At 35.0% G+C, this 23,453-nt stretch overlaps 1 protein-coding gene across 1 annotated transcript; it reads left to right on the top strand.

Moving 5' to 3' along the window:
• The first annotated feature begins 8,099 nt into the window (after positions 1 to 8,099).
• Positions 8,100 to 18,646, top strand: MS3_00000683 (uncharacterized protein). The gene is made up of 10 exons (XM_051208358.1): positions 8,100 to 8,630; positions 9,837 to 9,872; positions 10,366 to 10,407; positions 11,924 to 11,959; positions 12,038 to 12,079; positions 12,525 to 12,566; positions 13,289 to 13,330; positions 14,864 to 14,905; positions 14,984 to 15,025; positions 17,420 to 18,646. Exons 1-10 carry the CDS (start codon positions 8,573 to 8,575, stop codon positions 17,446 to 17,448), a joined length of 411 nt encoding a protein of 136 aa, XP_051064822.1. The 5' UTR covers positions 8,100 to 8,572; the 3' UTR covers positions 17,449 to 18,646.
• The last annotated feature ends 4,807 nt before the right edge of the window (positions 18,647 to 23,453 follow it).

The following is a 23,453-nucleotide window of genomic DNA, read 5'->3' as shown; positions in this document are numbered from 1 at the left end:
AGAGAATGATTGATGTGGAAACGAAGGAATAATCAAGTCCAAGACAATTGATTGACATTTTGCAAATGAAGCATTTACTGTTTGTTTCTTATATCTTACTAATAGTTTCTGTAGTTATGTGTTGAAATACATTTTCTGTTTTAGTTGTCCTCGCCAATGTTCTCGTTCATTACAATATCACCTTTCTACAACATTGTTCTTTTTAGGAAGATCTTCCAAAATAGAGAGTAAAATGAACATATTTCATCCCTTTCGATACTCAATCATCTTTTTCAATATTCGCCGTTTCTTTTTTTTTCATGCTCACCCTTTTAATCGCCACCCTTTAGGATGGATATCAAATTTTGTATCGATTTCTAATAACATTAAATAAATGAATATTAAATTAAAACCTATTAATCAATAATTTTTATTACTTATAAGTTATTCAATTAAAGGTGATTAGTTATTAATGACATGATGTAGGTAATTCCAACAATTTGATTGACTACTGAATATGGTGAGTAATAATAATAATAATAATAATAATAATAATAAAAAAATATCACCGGTTGAAATCATGAGTCAATTGAAGCTAGACCACCATGGAAAACCTGGAAGCACTGGAAGACAGTTTCGTCCTAGTATGGGACTTCTCAGCAGTGCGCATCCACGATCCCGAACCCGCGGGATTCGAACCCGGTACCTACTGATTTCTCGCGCGAGCACTTAACTAGTAGACCAGGCCTGTCGTGAGACAGGAACTCACTGAAGACAATGGTGTACGGTAGCGCAACTTCGTGGATTGGTTGAGGTTAGACATTAACACCGTTGGATGCCGGCTCAGTGGTCTATTGGTCAAGTGCTCGCGCGAGAAATCAGTAGGTACTGGGTTCGAATCCCGCAGGGTTCGGGATCGTGGATGCGCACTGCTGAGAAGTCCCATATTAGGACGAAACTGTCTTCCAGTGCTTCCAGGTTTTCCATGGTGGTCTAGTTCAATTGACTCTGATTTCAACCTGTGAAATTTCTAAAATCTCCACAAAACCCATTCTGATAATAATAATAATAATAATATTAATAATATAGGCAGTATTACATTTATTGTTTGTAATCTTCAACATAGTTCTCCATAATATAACATATTCATAGGTTGTCAGTATTTGATGTCAGTTGCCTTCGAAGTAATGTTTAACATAATTTGGGATGATTCATTGACTAATGGAGAGATCAGGCGAATAAGTAAATATCTGAGTTTCAGATATTTATCATTTAAATTTTAATTGTAAGTAAGCCTACTTTAGACAAGTGGATTTGAACTTAGAAACCTCGAACATAATTTGGTAAATTCGATTATTCAATTAATTAATTGATAAATCAATCAATGATTTTCGGTTATTTTTTTAGGGTTTATGAGTCTACTAAAAGTAGTCTAACTTTGATTATATCAAATTATTTAAGTAATACACAGTCGAATCAATCAACTTTTAACTGAACATTTCAATGAAGCAATTGAAACCGTTCATTAATAACAGGAACGCTCTAAGACTTGAAGATTCTTAAATATTCTTAACAATTTCAATGTATACATAATTTTATAATTTGTTTTTACCAGTTAAAGTTGTGATGATTTTGCTGGATATGTTTTGTTTGTAATTCAACGTAAAACTCGTCTCACTTTTAGCCTCTGACATACTTACTTATTCACTGCTGTTACTCCTCGTGAAGAAGCATAGACCGCTCATCAGCATTCTCCATACACCTCTGTCCAAGACATTCTTTTTTCTAGTTATTATTCATCCTTTTGATGTCTGCTACCAATTTTTAGCACACTGTGTATTTTGGCCTTCGTCTTTTTCGGTTCCCTTCATGATTCGAAGTTGGTGCTTGCTTCCTGATGCAGTATGATGATTTCCTCAGTGTGTGTTCTATGCACTTCCAACATCTTTTCCTAACTTCCTTCTTATCTGCGACCTCCTTTGTTCTGTCTCATGGTAGGATGTTGCTGATGGTACCCGACCAACGAACATTCGGTATCTTACGTAGAAAATTGTCTATAAATACTCCTACATCCTTGATCAATATATACATATCGAGTCGCCCACACACACTGAACAAAGTGCTTAGAATGATGATCAAAGCAGATCGAGAATATCAGCAACGAGGTAATACAAATGTTATCTGTCAATTTCTAGTCATTTATTTACCCGACAAATTTCATCAAAATGAAATCAAACATAAGATCTTCAAATGATTTTTCCAAATGTATGAACTCCGACGATATAGTTTGACATTTTATCATTCATATTTTCCTAAATGTTTAATCTGATCGAACTCATCATGTGTTTGTCGATGAATTTCCTAGGGTACCCATTCATACTTAGTAAGTTCCGAATATTAACCAATTCATCTTCAATGGTGTCTTCCGAGCAAATCATTCTGGCACGATGAGTCAACATCTTTATCAAGTTCCTTTTGTATCTGATTGCAACTGCACTATAGAAATGAGTGTATTGTCCTGTTGCTGACTTTCTGTGTACCCCTCTTTTAAAGTTCCGTCTTCTCTTCTAGTTAGTTGGACATCTAGAAATGATATGCTATTGTTCTGTTCATCTTTTGATGTAAAATTAATTGATGGATGAACGTTATTAAATATATTAAGTAAATTGTCCTTATCATTTTCTTTTTCTGATACTATGAAAGTATCGTCTATGTAGCGATAATAAGTTGGTAAATGGCTAATTATGCCTTTAATTGGTTAATTTTCCAGTTTCTCTACGAAAATATCAGCCAGTAGAGAGCCCAATGGTGATGCCATGACAACTACATCTAGTTGTCTATAGTACTCGTTGTCAAATCTGAATTAGAAATTCATTGCGCATCTAAGAATTAACTGTTTATCACGGATGCGGGACTTGGAGTTTCTATGCACCTCACTGTTAGTTCATCGTAAATAAAATCAATCGTTTCAAGTAGTGGAATGTTAGTGAATAAGGATGATACATCAAGTGATAACATGAAATTATTCTTGACTGATAGATTTTTTATGTTCTCAACAAATTCAAAGGCATCCTTGACACTATGCTTGACAATTTCTTTGTGTAATGGTTTAAGAATTTGCACCAACCATTTTGCTATAGTATGATACGCTGGGTTATTCATATCTAATACTGGTCGAAGGGGCAAGCCACTTTTGTTTGTTTTCGGCAGGCCATATATTCTTGGTGTAATCGTTCCTGTAGGTTTCAACATTTCGAACAAATTTTCTGAAATAAAACCTTATTGTTTAATTTCTTTCAGTGAATCTGTTAATTGCTTTTCAATCTTATCTGCTATGTCGTTCTTCACAGCCAGTTTCTGAAATTTGCTTTTATCACTTTAAAGGGCTTTCTTAAAGCTTCGGTATGTTTTTTCGTCAAAATCCCTTTCGTGTTATGTTCATGATCTAAGTATTTAAAGCAACAGTCAACTAGTGTTGATATAAATCTTTCGACATTATCTTTTGATGAAGTTACTGGTTCTGCCGTTTGAGCACAAAGATTTTCGAATTGAATTTCAACGTCCATTTTATTGACTGTTTCCTTAAAGTCACAAAACTTAGGGCCTAATGATAACGCTTCTAACTCGGTTTTATCCAGCATAACACTAGAAAAATTGTGTACGTACTGACCTGGATTAGAAGAAAATTTCATTTCTGGAATCTGTTTGTTTAGATTTTTCTTAAGTTTTACTCTTTTCTTTTCTTTTCTTGAGTTAACAACCATCTCAACATAGTCCAGATATTGTTCTCTTAATTTATCAGGGAGATCTCCTACCGCGTAAATTTTCTCGTTCATATTTTTTACCATCTCGACAATGTATGAGTTTAGAGAATCGATTTGGTTAAGGTCGAACTCGAGAGTGACGTAAAGATTTCCAATACAGTTTTGGATACAAGTTGGTTTCTATGCACTCCTTCCTAAAATCAACATTTGTCATCGCCTCACTGAGCCTTGCGCTATACTTCAGATACTCGTTGAGAACCTTTAACGCAAATGTTTGCTCAGAACGTTTCAATATAGTGAAAATTCCCGGTTTTCCAGACAGATTAAATGCTATCTTCTACAAACAGCCCAAAATAAGGACGGCCAATAAAGACAGACCGCCTGAATTCACCACATCCATGTGTATTTATCAACTCAACTGTTTCTGTGGAGCCAGTTATATACGGCGTACAATTCGGCAAGTTCGTCATCGTATTACAGAACATCATCCGTCGTGGTTAAGCAAAGGACAGGTAAAAGTGATTAAAAGTTCTATTATCTTTCACTTGGTTGACACAGATCATCAAGTTGAATTGAATAAAGCTTTTAAGGTTATCTACAACATCCCATCTAATTTGCCACATGGTTTACGAGTTCGCCTTTTGCACATTGCGGAAGCCATCACAATCTATGTTCACAAACCTAACCTCTGCATACAAAAGAAATTTGTACAACCACTTTCGCTGACTTTGCCATCGGTATAAGATTCCCTTCAACAGAACTTTATTTCACACTTCTTCCATTTGGTTTTTTTGAAAATTTTTGTAATTTTGTTTTTGAACTTTATAAATTTTCAACATTCATCCCTTGATTCTTACGTAACTACTATTTTATTGACCATCCAATATAAAAAATTCTGTTCCTTCTCTGTTTCTTATATTACGCAACGTAGCAACTTCTTGATCTTCGAATAGTTACTTTGATAATTATCAATCCTCTTTCTGCCAATTACTCAATGTTAATTTAAATTTCACTATGTAATTGTTACGTAATGTATCCACTAGATGAGTATTATATCATTATTGTAAATCGTACTTATATATATTAGTGTAGAGCAATGATGAAAAACTAATTCAAAGGAAATTTCTTCGCTCAATTCGATCCTTCGTTAATTAACAGATGTGTCCAGTCACTGTATATTTATTTACTATTCATGTACTGAATTTGTGAAAGTGTATTCCACAGTCGGCCAACACTAACTTCCTTCAATTCATTCTAATATTTAAGTCAATTTTAGAACTGATCATCAGTTACCTCATATTTCTTGTTTATTCACATAAGAATGTAAAACAGTGTTTTTATTTATTATGAACTTAAATCATATCAAATACGACACATATTTTGTTCTTTCATACCTTGACATACGGTGATTTATTAGCACACCGTATTATTGAAATGTTTAATTAATTCTGGTTTAAACTCATTAACGGCAGAGAACGTGATTATATGACTACCCTGGTATATGACTTCAGATACACAGATGAAAAAAAGAAAGGAAGTTTGCAAAAAAATTCTCACAACAAAACCTACACAGTAATATATTCTAATGGATAATCCGATTTCTTAGAATATTGAGGGTCAATTCTTTTTTAAAATTACTGAATAGTTTTTATAAATGGTTGTTTATTGTTAACTAAATTATAAACATGAAATTTTTGTATAATTATATAATTGTATGTTGTTAGGGCAGAATTAAACAATGACCAACTTCGTAAGAAGTATTTGTATTCAACTCGATACAGCGATTGGCATAGCTCTTATCAGCTCAAAAACTAAGAAGAATATTTAGAGACCTCTAGTTTGCCCGTCAACTTAACTAGCACACAAGATTCTGGTAGAAAGTTGAACATTGATTGTGGAATCATCTTGCACTGTTTCCAAGAGGAATACAGCTACGAACACAACATTATACCTTACAGACTATTCAGGACTCAATTTATTGTGATTATATCTGGTGGAAACACCAAAATGATCAGACTATTCCATTAAAAATTTACATGCGGATCAGAACCGCGACCCCGATAAAGAGGGACGAGGAGAACGCCTTATTACAAAGACATCACTACGTGTTTGCAGAACGGGGTGGAGACTGCATGAGGACAAAAGCATTACTGACCCTCAGATTTGAACTTCTCAGATGGTACTGTACCGATAGTGCTAGTGGTATATACTCTAATCTGATGACCAGGAATCAAACGAAGTCATCAAATATGAAATGACAAAGGCTCAACTGAAAACAGAGTAATTATAACTAATAATTCAGAATGCTGATGTTTTCATCAGGGAGTTTGCATTATGCAGCCTATACAATTGATTTCAGTCTGACTAATGCAGTTTACTTACAAGAAGCAGTGTTGAGAAACATTTTCAGGAAAATAGATAACTAGAAATTGACAGAAAACACTTGTATCACCTTGTTGCTGAAATTCTCGATCGGCTTTCACCATCATTCTAAGCATTTGGTTCAGTGTGCATCAGTGACTCGATATGTACATATTCACACATGTACTTGCCGTAAAGTCGCATTGTGATCGACATTGAAACTGGAAATCAAAGTTTGATCTTTTTAGGAAGGTTTGAATTGAAATGTGTGGATTCGAGTTTCGATAACAAATTCTAGACCCACAGATATGCACATTTGCTTCAAACTGTAGTGTAATTTACACCCACTTTATAAGTTCAGATTGCCATGACCTTATTTCATCGTCCTTAACGAACGTCAATAACATTTGTCTACTGGATAAGCTATTTAAATTTATGTCTTGTTTATACTGAAATCTGAAATATGTACAATATCAATATTCTGAAATTGAGATCCATCCGAACGTGAGATATGACTTTAGTCAGAAGATGAAGTTCATCATTCGATTTCATGAGTCACATATACTGATTCAATTTAAACAGAGATGAATAAATAAGATAACTGTTGACCAAAGTGCAAGCACATGATACGAACAATTGCGCTCACACATCATCATCAACATCCTCTTCTTTTACCCCTTTTGTATATCACATATATCACATGTGTGGATAAACTTGTCGAATAACTTATAAAGTAAATACACTTAACACATTGAAATTGTGGTGGATCTTTCTAGTTGTCCGAATAAGCCTTATTTTCAGCCCTTCTCGACAGATGTGTACAATGTTTATCTGCAGTGGACGCCACCTTAAATACCACGACTGACAGTGGAAATATTGATGCAGTCATATGCAATAATAAAATTCCCGTTCATGTGTAACTGCAATGAGAAATTTCGAAAGTTGGAAAATCAATTGATATGTTGAGGCGTTTTAGGAAGTCAGTCTTCAAAATTTTATCCATAATGACTGCTTTAAAACAGAGTTTGAGAAACAGATCGGATTTAACTAATTTAACGACAGAACGCGTTTTTAATTATCCAGTCCTCACTGACCTACTGATAATAATGTGACTAATTTAGTTTTTTTAGCAGGAATTTCAGTCTGTTCATCTGAGTAATCTGCACGTTTGTAGTAGTTGACAGATGATAGTCTAACTACGTTTAGTGCTTATCTACACTGGTTATCAATGTGTGTCTGTAATTTCAATTACATTGGCGACCTGCTTGAATATGAGTGCTACCTGTTCCTGTCATCTAGATATTTCAACAAGGTATCTGTTTTCTCGTTCGTTTTAATAGGCTATTTTGTTAATTGTCTGTATAACTTATTCAGGTGCGCATTTATCAGTCTCATGAAGATCGAAACCTCCAGAGCTGTCATACTATGTTGGTGAGTGTCAAATAGCATGAAATCTAAGTTCGTGATTTCCTGTAGACTAGCTCCAACTTAAATGTTAATACTCAACATATTGTGATTGGTGTTTATTTCAGTAATCATGTTAACATGTTGTAAATGCTGAGGAGACTTTTTATTTTGCATAAACGATATCTTAACCGAACTTATTTTCACATCTCGGTTCAGATATTCTCTTTGTAGGAACCTTTATTGTCGTTCTTCACAGAACATTACTTTATCAACATAAAATGAATTTCAACATAATTATCTAATAAAAAGTATTAGTTTTACAATTATTATTTCGCACCTAATTTATTTACACGGACGTATCACTGTAAGCCGACATTCATCAGTGATGAAGTAAGGAGTATTATGCGTCGTGTATGAACAAGGTGGCTAAACAGGAATTCCGATTGCCCTAATTTTTGTCAGCACGATACTGTCACATAAAAATTCCCTTCTGGTTGAAAATAAAGGACTTCCATTGTTTTAGAGTCTTCATTTGTGGTTGGTTTATATCAGACCATGATGAAAAATAATTCGCTCAAATTATTCAACATGTGCCTCGCTTAATCTTATCGGAAATGGATAAATAACAAGACGTAATCCGTAACTGGTACTCAAGTATTGCTAATCTAGGTAAAGAAAATAAACGACTCACCTTCATTTCATTATTACTAGTAGAAATCGGAATTTAATGAAATGTGATGTCAAGACCTTTCTCAGTACGAATTTCATCCAAAAGACGTCCGTGGTGAAAATTATATTTGGCATGCAATTGTTATTCAACTATGACTTTTGATGTGTTAGAAGAAATATTTTCTGTAATCAATTAAAAGTTATCTGCATTTACACCTGGATGTATTCTTATTGGAACAGAGACACATACAAACACATCATATACACACATTCAGAAGTATTCAACGAATCGTTTTCTGATTAAGTGAATTTTACATTCCATTTAGCCAGAGTAAAAGGTATATATACACACACAGAATTTCAATGTTACAGAACGACACAAACCGAGTAAAATGAATGCGAATCTTTTACATTTGCTTTTAGCCATTGTGTTTACTGCCAGTATTACCGGTAAGTGTTGCTTGTTAATGTATGTAATTTCATGGTTAAGTAATTTTTTGCCAATAACAAGTGAATGGTAAACTATTGATGTAGTGTGATGCTGGTTCAAGTCCACCATTTATCAGTAGTACTTTGTGGATTACATTTACTTTTTTCCAACCAGTGCCAACCAATTTGAAATGTAGGTGAATTAAGATGCTCTAAAGTCTACCTTCAACTACTTTCAGCAAATGAGCGTTATGAAACTGTTCTCACAAACAATCGTTAAATATAAGCAGCAAGGCAATAGTGGATATAATAAATATTTTGAAAGAAATGTGTTTTCATCGAAAGGCTCTTGTAAGTCATAATTCTCCGCTTGAAAGAGATATATGTTATCTCATGCATATGAAGTTCTAAGTAATCTTTCAAATTTATCAAATATTATCATGACTTGTTAGTAAACGATTCATTTGATTCTATGGCACATTATTCACCCCCTACATTTTCTTTGCATGAATGATGACTTCCCATTACTTTTGAAGTCAGTTTACAACTTGCATTGGATACTCTAATGCTTAAGACAGACTCATGAACGTTTAACAAAGTGGCACAACATTCACCCCTTTTATTGAAGACTTGTTTGTGTGAAGCTTAATTACAAATATGATTGTGTATGTGACCCAAGTATCATCGTCGATAAGGAAGTTACTTTGAATGAACCACATTCAATTCCTCTATTGACTGATTTATTCTTGATTTTCAACATATGTAGTTGAAAAAATGTGTACGTTGAAGTAAACGTGTTTTGCTTTGTGTGCTGTAGTTCAAATTTACACTTTTTGATCTACACAAATGAATCTGATTTATTACAATTGCACATACAGTGTAACATCCAAACGTCATTTGTTCCCGTGGTGGAGAGTACCAATTCGTATTACTTTACACATTCATAATACCGTTTTCAGCCATTTTATCATTATGATCATCATTGTCATTGTTAACTTAAGTTTCCACTAGTGAGCCAAAAGACACTAACGCAGGACACAAAAATACCTACAAGTTATTTGGACAAATCGGTGTGCAAATGAGTGATTTATAACAAAGAAAGTGAAATTAATTGATTTCATGTTACTGATTTAGTTAATCTTAATTCATAACATGTTATCGATAGAACTGATGACATAAATTTTCAGTGTGATGATATGAAAAGATATCGTTTCATTTATATTTTAGGCATTCACGCTTATCGTACAGGTGATCTTGACAGACGTAAGTTCAAGTTTGTGAGTTGTTTCAATATTCTGATCTATTGAATTTGTATAACATGATAGAACTAACGTTAGTTAATTTCCACCATCCCGATTCCAGGCGAAAAGAAGAACAGGCATTTCTCCAGTAATGTACAGCTTAAAAATACTGACGAATGTTTACATTTGTAAATCAAAATATAAATTCGACAAACTCATTTCCATTGAGGTAGACATTTGAATAACCAATGTAGATATGTAGTAGAAAACGTCCACACTCGTTCAAAGCATTTAAATGTTTGTTTCTCATTATGTAATTACATCAGTCGAACAAATTTAGTCTTCTTACCATCACTGCCATTAAAATTACTAATCAGAATAATGTTAAATGCGTTCTATTTCAACGATTGGTTTCTGATGAAATTCACCACAAAATATCAGTTTCTAACAATTATGAGGATGAACTGCATTTACATTGTAACCATTTGACAAGCTTTTGTCTGTGAATGATTTAGCTGTTAATGAAAGTGACACAAACGCAGGAACAAACGCCTTCCGTAAGTATTATTATTATTTTACCACCGTATTACACTGATGAATTAGTTGGATGACCATTCAGGATTAATTGTTTTTTGTAAATACTGACAATGATTCAACGACGGTTGGTTGATAAAACCTTTTTATAAATTTGATTTGTGCACAAATTCGTACGTAAGTAGTCATATACACGCAAACATTATGCATTACAAGCTCCAAATGCAAATAGAGAATTTCTCGACAAGTCAATGTCTAACGTTGAGTTGACAGCACAGGTTGTTGTTTTCACGAAGTTTATGCATCTTAACATGATAAGCTTTCGAAGACGATATCCAATGAACATGGACATGCAGTGAGTGTTTTTGTTCTGACATTTGTAGATGACAATGATCCAGGTGTTACAGGGGACATTTCTTTCAGTAAGCGAATGTCGACAAAACGCCTCGAGTATATGGTTTTTACTTTCTTCTAATAACTGATTTCATAATGACTCGGATATCACTTGTAATTTCACGACAATGACTGTGACGGAGACAATGCGGCATCCATATATGTTTGAGGAATTCATTTTAAATACCGATTTAAATGCGTTATCAAATCCTCACTGATTAATATGGATTCCAGTACAGTGGATATGACAGTTTATTACAAACGAGTAAATGCGAAGCAGCTTCAAAGTGAGCACGTAGACACCGACACTCACAACATTCTACTGAAGAACCCAGGACAGAGAACAGACGAACTTTCGTCATCTAATTACTGTCAACATTCATTGATCACCAACTCACTTGACACGGAACACTAATAGATGGCTTACATTATTTGTGAGCAATTCATTGATGTTGTATTGCTCCTATGAAATTGATGTGTTTTCGTCACACTCTCTCTGAAATCAAGTGGCACGTTAGGCATGACTGCTAGAATTAGCACAATATCATGTGAAGTGGGAAATCGTGAATGAAGATGCTCGATAATATACACCATATCATTGTTGTCAGATCTAGTTGGATTAAAGAATCAATTCATTTCGCTGTTATGTCGCACAGGATTTTTATCAGTCTACATAACGTGTCACGGAAGGTTGTTTTTATTTCCCAGGTATTGCAAGTGCTCTAGGATTTCAAGTGTCAGACGAAAGTGGTCATATGTTGTGATTTTGTTATTTTCATGTATGAACACGTTTGAGTGTAACGATCATTAATAATAACGATCCATATATATATTAAAATTATGAGTGCAAAACAATAGTCGAGATCCTAGAATAATATCATAAGTGTGAAATTTTGCTTTCAACGATATAGAATTTTTAGTATTTTATTATGAATGTCTATGGTTCCTGATCGACTGAACACAGCATACGCATTTGTTCTGGCTGATAGATGCATAAATGCGATCCACGTTAAGTGTGTTTCATTTAAACGATTGCTTTCTGATAGAATTCAACGCATAACTAGATGTGAAGCAAACAGGCATTTTAAAAATATGTACATTATGAAAATTCCAATCGTCGTTCGTCTTTTTTTAATACGGCTTTAGATTCAGAAACACTCTGTACAATGTTTATTACACTGAGTAAGTACTTTATCCTTGATTGAATGACAATATTCACTGAACGGTGAATCTGATGATTTTCATTTTTATAATACTCAGAAGAAATATATGAAGGTAATTGCATGAACAACTCAAGTATTAGTAAGTTGGATTTAATCTCTTGTTTGCTCTGTCTAACTTCAAATCTGACTTAACATAAGACGTTAAATGAAGTAGGGCAAGTCTTCTCACTCTGTTTTGATCTACACAATAGTATTTGAAATGAATATAAATTTATTAGTCAATATATGTGTGTGAATTGTGGTGAATGTTTTTGTGCTCGATAGGCGACACGAAATTCGCGTGTGCGATCCGCGTTGAAGTCACAAGTGTGCACTTCTGAGTAGTCTCATACTAGAACAAAACATCTGTGTTGTGCTTGGTGGTCTCCAATGGTTGCTTGAACAAAATCGGTTGATTATTTAAACTAGAAGATGAAAAGTGTCAAATGCGATTTGCTACAAAATACCACTGTACAGAAAACAAGTAAATAAATCTTATTCACATTCGAACAGCTCTAACAATTCTTCATCTATCAATTATCTAGCTGTTGGTGAAAATGACGTGAACTCAGCATTTCACCAGATGTGTAAGTCATGATAACACTTTTAATTAAGTTCAACGAGCCCAACTTGATTCAAAAATTTGATAATGGCTCAACAAATATATTGCTTTTTCCGATCAAATAATTATGGTTTAAAAGTAGGTAAACATGCAAGGATGTTTAGCACATGTGAGATAGGATCCAAATATCCAGTAAATCTCTGGTAACAAAAACAAGATACACCAAGTAGGTCCATATGAGAAGGTTGTGACAAAAACTGTGTGTATAAAATTCACAACAATTCAATAGCGAATTAGGTCATGTTTAAAGGTGCTGTGTAGCATCATTCAATTATTATATTGCAGGTATCAAGAACTCTTTCAAGTAGGGTGACCACAAGGATGTGACACACATTCGATAGTCACTTTCTGGAATCACCAATAATCGTTATAATAGAGGAAGCTTACATCAAGCTCACTTATTGATTTAAGGGGAGTGAAAATATTTCTAATCAATGTGAATGAAAGTCATTCGCAAGTCAGATTAGAGGAGGAAGTCAATGTGAGCGTCGTTTCTCACCTCACATTGTCTCTCTCACTGCAGACGAACATTCGACTCGATTTGTTTTGAAAAATTGAAACAGCATTTCGCTGTCAATGTCTAGAGCTTTTGTGGACAATGATTAGTAGTGACCAACCACGAATAGCATGAATAAATCTTGTCGACATTTTGATGAACCCATCGTTTTTCGATTTATTATTTTAAAGCCTTCGGCAGTCATCCTGGTCAAAATAATGTCACCGATAATCGTAAGCTGAATTTCTCCCTATTACTGTAATGATGTTTTATTTGGTCAACTTTGTTTGAGGAGAATCGACACACACAAATCGATCTATCTATCTAAAGGTTCAGTCAAAAACAGATACACATGTGCATTGAATATGCGAGGAGAAACTGACGAGGATTCGTGAACATCGCCTTACTAGAAGTCAACATATGAAATACAGTTACAACAAATGCACGCACGCATATATGTCAGCATGGAATAAAAGACATCAGCAATCAGCTACATAAATGCCGTGAATCTATGGGGAGGTGTATCATGACTTACGAAACACGTTAAATAAAGTGAGAAGTGAGGTTTATGAAGATACGCATCATAATACATGACGTTCAGATAAACCACGCCTTGGAATAAACTTATGTATCTGTATTCCTGACAAGATGGTATGAAGTGACTGCAGTGTGGATACTTTTCAGTAGGCAGAGAAAGTGCAATGCAATAACCTAAGAAACAGGATGGATAGTGATTTATTTCAAGCTTTATGTAATTTGGCAAATGGACAATTAAACGTAATAAATTATGCACTTCACACTCCCACATGTCTACCTTCATTAACCGAAAAATGTAGACTACGCTTATTGATGTAATGTGTGGAGATGCTGTTGGGAAATCGGCCACGATCAACAAGTTATGAGAGTTCAAATGTTTTATGGATAACCACAAATTTGGTTATGAACCGGACAAATCTACCGAGTTTTCAGTTTTTCCTCAATGCATTGAATTGTAATTATGCGTCAGTTGTCTGCTACTTAACTACAGAAATGATTGTAAAGTGAATGCTTTCGACGTAAACACGCGATAACAAGAATGAACACGAACTGAGTGTTGTTTGTTCCGACATTTGTAGATGACAATGATCCAGGTGTTACAGGGGACATTTCTTTCGGTAAGCAAATGTCGACAAAACGCCTCGATTATATGGTTTTTACTTTCTTCTAATAACTGATTTCATAATGACTCGGATATCACTTGTAATTTCACGACAATGACTGTGACGGAGACAATGCGGCATCCATATATGTTTGAGGAATTCATTTTAAATACCAATTTAAATGCGTTATCAAATCCTCACTGATTAATATGGATTCCAGTACAGTGGATATGACAGTTTATTACAAACGAGTAAATGCGAAGCAGCTTCAAAGTGAGCACGTAGACACCGACACTCACAACATTCTACTGAAGAACCCAGGACAGAGAACAGACGAACTTTCGTCATCTAATTACTGTCAACATTCATTGATCACCAACTCACTTGACACGGAACACTAATAGATGGCTTACATTATTTGTGAGCAATTCAATGATGGTGTATAGTTTGTATTAACGTGATGATAATTTATCAACTGAGAGAAGTATACTCATTTTTTCTGGCTAATCGTTTCATAATTTTAATAAACGTTTATTGTTTTTCATTTTATTAATGGTCTTAACCGCAGTAAATCAATTTTTCTCTCCTTTTGACAAATTTAGTCAGTTTTTTCTACTCTTAATTTAGAATTCCAAAAACAGCGAAAATGCTCATTCATATATGAATTCTGTAAGTATAGCACGCTCGATTGAATGACGATATTCACTGAACGGTGAATCTGATGATTTTCATTCTCTTAACTTTCAGTTCAACCTCATATAAATGACTGCATGAACAACTCAAGTATTAGTAAGTTGGATTTAATCTCTTGTTTGCTCTGTCTAACTTCAAATCTGACTTAACATAAGACGTTAAATGAAGTAGGGCAAGTCTTCTCACTCTGTTTTGATCTACACAATAGTATTTGAAATGAATATAAATTTATTAGTCAATATATGTGTGTGAATTGTGGTGAATGTTTTTGTGCTCGATAGGCGACACGAAATTCGCGTGTGCGATCCGCGTTGAAGTCACAAGTGTGCACTTCTGAGTAGTCTCATACTAGAACAAAACATCTGTGTTGTGCTTGGTGGTCTCCAATGGTTGCTTGAACAAAATCGGTTTTCTGTGATTGATGCTACTCAGTATTTTAAGTCGATCGCTCAACATTGTCTTCAAGTTCACGTATGGCAGTGCAGACTTAGCAAGTCGATCGTGGTGTGTTTTAACGACGCACGTGGAATTCGTGCTTCATTCACATTATCAAACTTTTATCGTAGTTTCGTGGCGACTTTTCTAAAGGAAGGGGTCTTGTTCACCAGTGAATTTAATTGAAAACACAATACAGGCATTACTTTGAAAAAATCGAGATACATGGATTCTGCTGGACAAGCGATTGCATGAAAAACTAGTTTGTTGACCAAATCGCATATTTGAATTCATTTGACTTTTTGACATCCATGTTGATTGTAGAGGCAAATGTGATGAGATTAAGTTCATGTTTGTAAGTTTTTTTCTACGTTCCGATATATTGACGTTGGATGATGTGATAACACAGATATCATGTGCATCACCTCTTACGAGATTATGAGTGAAAATCAACACGGATTGCGGAGTGTTAAACATTTAAAAGAGGAAGGATGCATACGTTTGTTGATACAATCGTCGATAAGATGTATCTGTTTAGTAATTGACACGACACTTACATGTGTTCCAACAGTATGTTTCAAATATCTATCCACATACGTTGTCAAATTTTCACTCAATATTTCAGATTCCGTTTCATTAGACAAAACAGATTGAACACAATCGCGTACATTTGAAACACCCCCAACTGATCATCTTGACACAGATTTCCATAATCTTCCAATCATAGACCCTCAAAAGTAAATGGAAGAACCATAATAATCGAAGTAGCTGTTTAATGACTATTTAATCTGACTCCAACTTGGATGAACGTTCAAATCTGCCAAGAAAATAGATCTAAAATTTGACTATGTATATCACCTAGACTAACCCCGTTTGTGCGAAGGTCATAACAAGAGGCCGAATACGGATTTCGTTGGATGAATTTATTTCAAGCACCACTTTATCCAGACAGACATTTAGAGAAAGAAGTGGGAAAGCAGAGAGAGGACGTCAACTGGTTCTGATAAAACGTGACTGAATATTTATAACCTGACAAACATAAACTAATGTAATGTGAATAGGGTAAGCTATGTACACATATTAAAAGCAGTCAGTGTGTTAACGTACCGATAATAGACAAACTCAAAATGTGACTCAAGAAGAGTGAAGAAAGTGGTCTGTCCGAAAGCTAAAATGGCACATGTGAGCTTGACATAGTGCTAGAAAATAAACCTCAACCACATCTCAGTGTCGATGGTTTTCTCCATCAAACATAGATGGATGACTTTCAATATTTGTGACCTTGTGATACATGAATAAAGGTGATGTTTAACATTACCCTTTCTGCACGTTCATTGCATGAATTTGCGTTGATTTCTTAAGGCAACTTTGTTTTTGATGTGAACTACTCAGAACTCCATACTTTTCTATACGACTGGCTATGATTCTTTCACAGTTCGAATATGCTACTGCCAGATCACTTCACTGATGGTCGTAGGCTTCGCCGATTCATGTAGCATCATATTTTGTTAGGTGTTAACAATAGTCTGTCTAGTCACTTCAGTTTGTTGCATTCGAATTTTCCAGCATTTCACTTAATATTCCAGTTTGTTGTTCATTGATTTCACTTCGTTTTTATGGATTTGACAATACGGATTATTGTCTTATGTTATTCAACTTTGCAGTCAAGAGAATTTCACTTTTCCTTCAGTCTCTGATTCCTTATTCATCATAACCTTGTGTTGATTTGTTTTGTATATTTCAACAAACTTTGTTGATTTCATATTGATCTGTTTAGACGATAAATCAGTTTCACTCACGTTATTCATACTACAGTGAGCTTATTTAAATCAAGTGTGTGATAAGAATCATCATCAAGTGAACTGTTCAAAACCATCTTTGCGAACTTTTGAACATCTTGACAGTTTAACTTTATATTTTCTCACTATCCCTTTGCTCATTTACATTATCATTTGATGTAGTATCTTATCACTTATCATTATATCGCATAGATGTGATTTGCCTACAAGTATATAATCCTGCTGATTACCTATGTACATTTATATCATTCTCTAGGAGATCGTAGATTCGAAAGTGGAAATTAATCGAAGGACAAGAATAGCTTGGTAGCGTGAGAGCATCAATAATTTGATTTATTAAGCAAATTTAATTGTTCGAAAAATTTCTAGTGTTCAATATTATTAATAGACAGTAATTACAAATTTCATGCAATTGGTAACCTGTATGAATTTGAATAAAGTCGAAAAATTATTGAGGTAGAATGATATGAATTCATCATATTTCGTGTATTCTTATCAGTTGTATACAACCATATGTGAAGCGATGTGTATAAGTGGATGGCGACCCTTAGTGGAATCTCGGTTGCATTCTTCATCCTATTTGGGACTTGTCATCTGGATCTAACTGCATCTTGTAGTTGATGTTCACTCCGAGAGTGACTTCAAGAACGATTGCGTGATCCACTAACCTACCGAGTCTAGGTAGTCACTAGCCTGTTTATTGGAGCGAGGTTTTAATTCATTTCGTATTGTCCGTTTGAAATTTATCATTGGTGTTTAGGACTGCAATTGACCAGTTTCTTATTGGCACATGTACATCCTCTGCTCACTACTTTGATACTAGTTTAAGCCACAAGCATTTTAAAGAGGGATGAATGGCGGCTAGATTTGTCACTTTGAACTATTTAAACTTCGTTTAATTTATCTAGGTCATTTATTCTCTGGAGAATTGATTTACTTTGAGTCACAAAGCGTATGAAAACCCAATTTGTTCTGAATGCATTCAAATTATATATATGTACGAACTAGTCATATATTTCTAATATAAATCACTGCACTCATCTTCTGTGTAGGAAAGCCGCCGTCGTTAGTTCATTCTTTGCTGAGTATGACTTCAATCTCAATAGGCAGAAATAATTTAAATATAATAAATTCTTACTTCATTATTTTTCAGATTCCGTTACCTTCTTTGATCAATTAGTTTAGATGTAGAAACACTGTTGAATAAAAATTATATCAAAATCGTCAAGTATTTTGTATTCCAAATACACGTTAACCTTAATTCCGAAATCAATATGATATAATCTTACTTATTTTTGGCAGTTATTTGAACTTCATACAATGATACGTATGAATGGCTGCATAATGTTAGTCACAGTACCCACACTGGCATTCGGTTTCACAAATTGTCAATTTGCTGTTTTCGCTTCTGAAACCACATCTATCTAGAGGTCCATCATTCGAATTGGAGAATAAGATAAGATCGACATACCAAGTGATTATCCAGGAGGAAGCACAAATATTTAAATGTAGGGTGTAGATTTTAGCAGTTCGAGAAAACAAGTAGGTGGATCAATTAAAATAAATAGTTCTAAACAATGAACCTCACAAAACGAAATAAGCACGAAAACAGTTGGAAAATGTCTCTAACAGAGGAAGTTAAATCCTTGAATTAGTGTATGAAGAGAGTGAGAAAAGTGTTTTGTGGGAGAAAGTTAATGAACGTGTGTCCATACTACTGATATTTTTGAATATTATTCAAATGTGAAGACAAGGCGTTCGGTTACACCATGTTTATACTCATCCGTGATGAATATAAGCACAGATGAATATCTTTTACATTTGATTACTTGATATAAACCCTATGATGGGAATCGGTTTTGTGGAGATCGTAGTAATATAAATAGTTGAATGGAACGGCTACTGAATGGGTCCCTTGTTACAGTTAGAGTTAGCTAAAGTACTCTCAGTTCAGACAGATAGAGAAATTGAGTTGGAAAGGCTACCTGGAGGACTGATATGGGGATGCTGTACAAGTGTTTTTCTGACTCACTTTCTGTTGGCGATTCTCCTGGAAAAGGCTGGATGACAATGATATCTAAAGCTTCAGGCTTACTAAGGGAGATTATAAAGTTTGATGGTAATCTCACGATTTATTAGAGTTTCATATGCAATTTCGAAGACTGTTTTGGTGAAAGTGCTGAAACCTGATTTTGGTTGAGCTATATGATTCACTGTTGTGACAATGAAGCTGAGTCTACTATTGTTCGTCGTGACTCGCTCAAATAAGAAGGCTGTCGTAAGGTGAGATAATATTCGCACAGAAGAACTAATTATCCGATCTGAATTCTACAAAGACATCGGGAGTATGTTCTTAAAACTCCCTTTACACATCGATGGAAGGGACATGTGTGATTCTTAAGGCGGGTAGAGAGCCTTTATTTAGAAACCTATGCGAATTTTTGAAAGAGCGATCGGATATTGCTTATACCACATACGGATTATTTGTCAGTGGAGATCCCTCTAATATTGACCAAACGCATTCGGTTGTTGGTGCATAAAAACATCTCGATTCAGAGTATAAGGCAAGAGTGTCGTTCGCCAACAAGAGTAGGTCAGATGTTGTTACACACATATGACCAAACACTCTTAGGTTGTCATATACTGAAAACAACCCTTTAGACCAATGTGAATTGTCTAGAGATAAGAATTTTAATGAAAAGATGGAGTTTGCACTAACAGGGTTGTGCATCTTCTGTTTTAAGGCGAACCAAATATCAAGAAACTGTCAAGCACCGGGGTCATGTATCGTTGAAGCATTTGGCTGGAGAATTTACACCATGTCACACAGGAAACGGGAAGAGCGGAGAGATAGTAATAGTAATTGCTGCAATTATACTCAAATCTGTACGAAGGGAAGTGCTGAACATGAACAGAGACAAGTAGCATTTACAATAATGCCTGTATTTGTAAAAATGGAGAAGGACTGGTACAGATCTGCGCTCTCCTAGATAGCGGCTTATACGCTTCGATTATTTCGGAAGATCGAGCTAGAAGGCTTAGTTTAGCGGGAGAGTCCATCACGCTTTTATTGAAAACGCCGGATATCTATTCCACATTTCAACTAGAGGTTTTTTCTTTAGATTTTCTTCACCACTCAGAATTCCAGAAGTATGGTTACTCGAGAGACAAACAGTGCCACGTAAAATAGTAATAACATCTCGGATAGCATCGTGGTCTCACTTGCACAGTGTGACCCTTTCAAGAGTTGACAACAAAGTCGATGAAGAACTGATAGGGTGTAATTTACGTGAGCCATATGAGGTAAAAGAGAAGAGAATGGAGAAACCCTAAAAAACCATGCGCTAGAAAAACTACTTCATGTTGGATGCTTGCTTGACTATGTATAGAAAAGAAAGGACTCTAGGAAGCGAGTTTGATGCTCAAACGTATAAAATCTACTTCAGAGTGTGCAAATGTGTGACGACTTATACAAGGAGAACCGTTTCGTCGTATTTACCTCCTACTATATTCGACTCAAGGTGAATTTTATCTTCAGTTGTTTTACCATGTAGATTATTTTTCAAGATAAGTGTTGCCAAAATCTAGCATGGGATACATAGCTTCATAGATAGTGCCTATTGTGAAATAACTAATGGCTCGGAGGTATTGGGCACCTAAGTGAACTGTTTCTTCCCAAACGTCTCGTACCAGAAACCTACAAGCCAGTGGCTACTAAAACCCACTGCTTTGCAGGTGCCTTGGAATTTGCATGTGGTGTTATGGCTTATATCCGTTTCGAAGATGTCTCCCGTCAAGTTCATTGTTCCCTTCTATCAGCTAAGACCAGGGTCGCACACTGAAACCCTTATCTATTCCCAGAATGGGATTATTGGCTGTTGTACCATGTGCTAGAATTGGAAAACACATGAGACAACAATTGCTTATTTTTATCCCTTCTGTCACTTATTGGACGGATTCACTAATCATACTTCATTGTGTAAGAAACACAACCAAAAGATTTAGAGATTCTACAGCGAACCAATGTAGATTTGTTGTAGGAAAACAGATTCCTGATAATCATGCTTCACGTGGACTGTAGTTAGATGATATCATTGAACGAAATGATTGGTTTCATGGACCGAACGTTTTATGGCAGAAGGAAGTTGGCAAGCCGAATTCACTCAAGAAGGAGAGCAATGTTTTAGAGCATTTGTTTGCGGAAGAACTAGGCAAAATCTCAGTGGAGAGTTATTTGGACACATGTTTACATCAATTTAATATGTGTAAGACCTGGTCGAAAATGCTGAGAATATTTGCTCTAAATAAACAGCTCTTGTATTACTTACACCCTGAACAGTCTTCACGAAGTGTTCTGGATTACTAAGACTCTGAAAGTTATCCGAAGAATTCTGAAAAGGTGCTTCTTATGCATGAGACTCAATATTAAGTGGTGCACACAGATTATGGCTTCACTACTCAAACGTCGCTTGGAAGATTACGAACCGTCATTCAATTCTGTTGGTTTATATTATTTTAGACCACTTTGGGTCAAGAGAAAGCGAGTCTATGAAAAACGATATAGCTGTATTTTTTACTTGATTGTTCACACTGTAGATGCTTACAACTTGGACACTGACTCATTTTTATGCGCTATCTCAAGATTCACTGCTGGAAGTGGTCACCCATCACATATGTTTGGAAACAATGGTTCGAATTTTAGAGTAGCTGACGCCTGTCTTAAAAAGGTTGTGTGTAGTTGAAAGCAGAATACGATAGCAAATGCCTTTCTGAAGAGATGGTTTGAATGGCATTTTCACCTTCGGAGAGCTAGTTGTCAGGGCGTTCTATGAGAATGCATTGTAAGTCAAGAAGAATTCCATAATCAATAGCATTTTTGAAGGCATTGATAGTGAGCGTTTGCAGAAGTTTTCAATAGAGACTGAAGGAATACTGTTTGGTTTAGTCAGAATTATTTTAGAAAGTTCGAATAGCAAAAGGTATAGATGAAAGGCACTTCTCTATGTAGATAAAACAATATTTTTGCCTTATTTCAGGAAAGACGGGATTCATACTGATAGGAATTCGAAATATTCATGATGCGATCAGATATCTAGTCAGTTTATTGAAGTATAACTGTAATGATTTCAAAATTGTCGAAGAAACTAGATGAAACACGTGATCATAATATTTTTTCATTTAATTTAAGTTTGAGCGAAATCAAGAAAATATCTGGAGAAGATTTTCCACTATATACAGCCCGAAATTCGTCTTCACCATATACCATCCAAATGACAGAACACAACCAGTGAAAAATCTAATTGAAATAACACTGAATAACTTCTAATTACTACTGTTTTAACCCGGCCACCTATGCAGATTATTTCTCCTAAGCAGTACTGATGAAGTCGATGGATATCCATGGGTAAACCTTAACAACAAAGACAAATTCTGTCCTCGAAAATTTAAGATCCAAATCCTATGCTTTTAGAAAAACTTCTATTGTTTGAGAAAACAGACATGTGATTGTAGGCAGCCTGCTTAAATATATCATCACAACCTGTTCCTTCGATCTAGATATATTCAAATGAGCGGCGTTTATGAGAAGCTTATCATCTTTCGCTGGTCAGGTTGCAAAGCATTACGAGCGGAGATATTGGGGTGGTCAGGCAATAGGCATTAAAAATAATCGACATTATCCAGATGTTAATTGCAGAACTGCTAACATCTAACTGGATAGAACTCAGTATTTATCACCAGATCCGAACACGAAATAAAAGGAGACTTGTTGAAATGCTGAGAATTCTATGTTTTACTTAAAATATAATATTGAATGAAGCCAAAAATATTAATAATACACTTGCATTTATTGGAAAAATGCATTTGTGCAGGCTTGTGTGCTGATACCACTTGACGTAGGTGCTAACTCCATATAACCCTTTAACAGAAACAACAATGATAATTCAGACTTACTCATTCGGTTCATCTTTCTCTATCGATGCGTAAACTATTGGAGCGGTATAACATGGTTTCATAGAATCATAAGCTTCAAATGTTATATAACTAGCATCCAACGTAGATAAATTCCATCCATTTCCTATCACATTACTACACAGATTCATTTGAGAATCTAGCAAAATAAAATCGAAAGGAGAAAAACATAAACACTGATCGAATTCAGGCGTGATTATAAAGATGTATTGATTACCAACGAGAACATTTTTGTGATGGTTGGGTTTACGTAATGAGTATAACAAAATCCTGTTATTTTGGCTGAAATAATTGTTCTTTCTTTGTTATGCCACATGAGA

Source organism: Schistosoma haematobium, chromosome 5 (genome assembly GCF_000699445.3).
Source record: "Schistosoma haematobium chromosome 5, whole genome shotgun sequence".
NCBI classification, from domain to species: Eukaryota; Metazoa; Platyhelminthes; class Trematoda; order Strigeidida; family Schistosomatidae; genus Schistosoma; species Schistosoma haematobium.
Note: the sequence above shows the minus strand (reverse complement) of the source record. Positions and strands in the feature narration are given on the sequence as shown.

Excerpts from the sequence above, each read along its gene's own strand:
- MS3_00000683 (XM_051208358.1), top strand. The coding sequence starts at position 8,573 with ATGAATGCGAATCTTTTACATTTGCTTTTAGCCATTGTGTTTACTGCC. Across the intron at positions 12,567-13,288 it reads CTCAGCATTTCACCAGATGT|CCTTCGGCAGTCATCCTGGT; the intron begins GTAAGTCATGAT and ends ATTATTTTAAAG. Across the intron at positions 13,331-14,863 it reads AAATAATGTCACCGATAATC|AATTCCAAAAACAGCGAAAA; the intron begins GTAAGCTGAATT and ends CTCTTAATTTAG.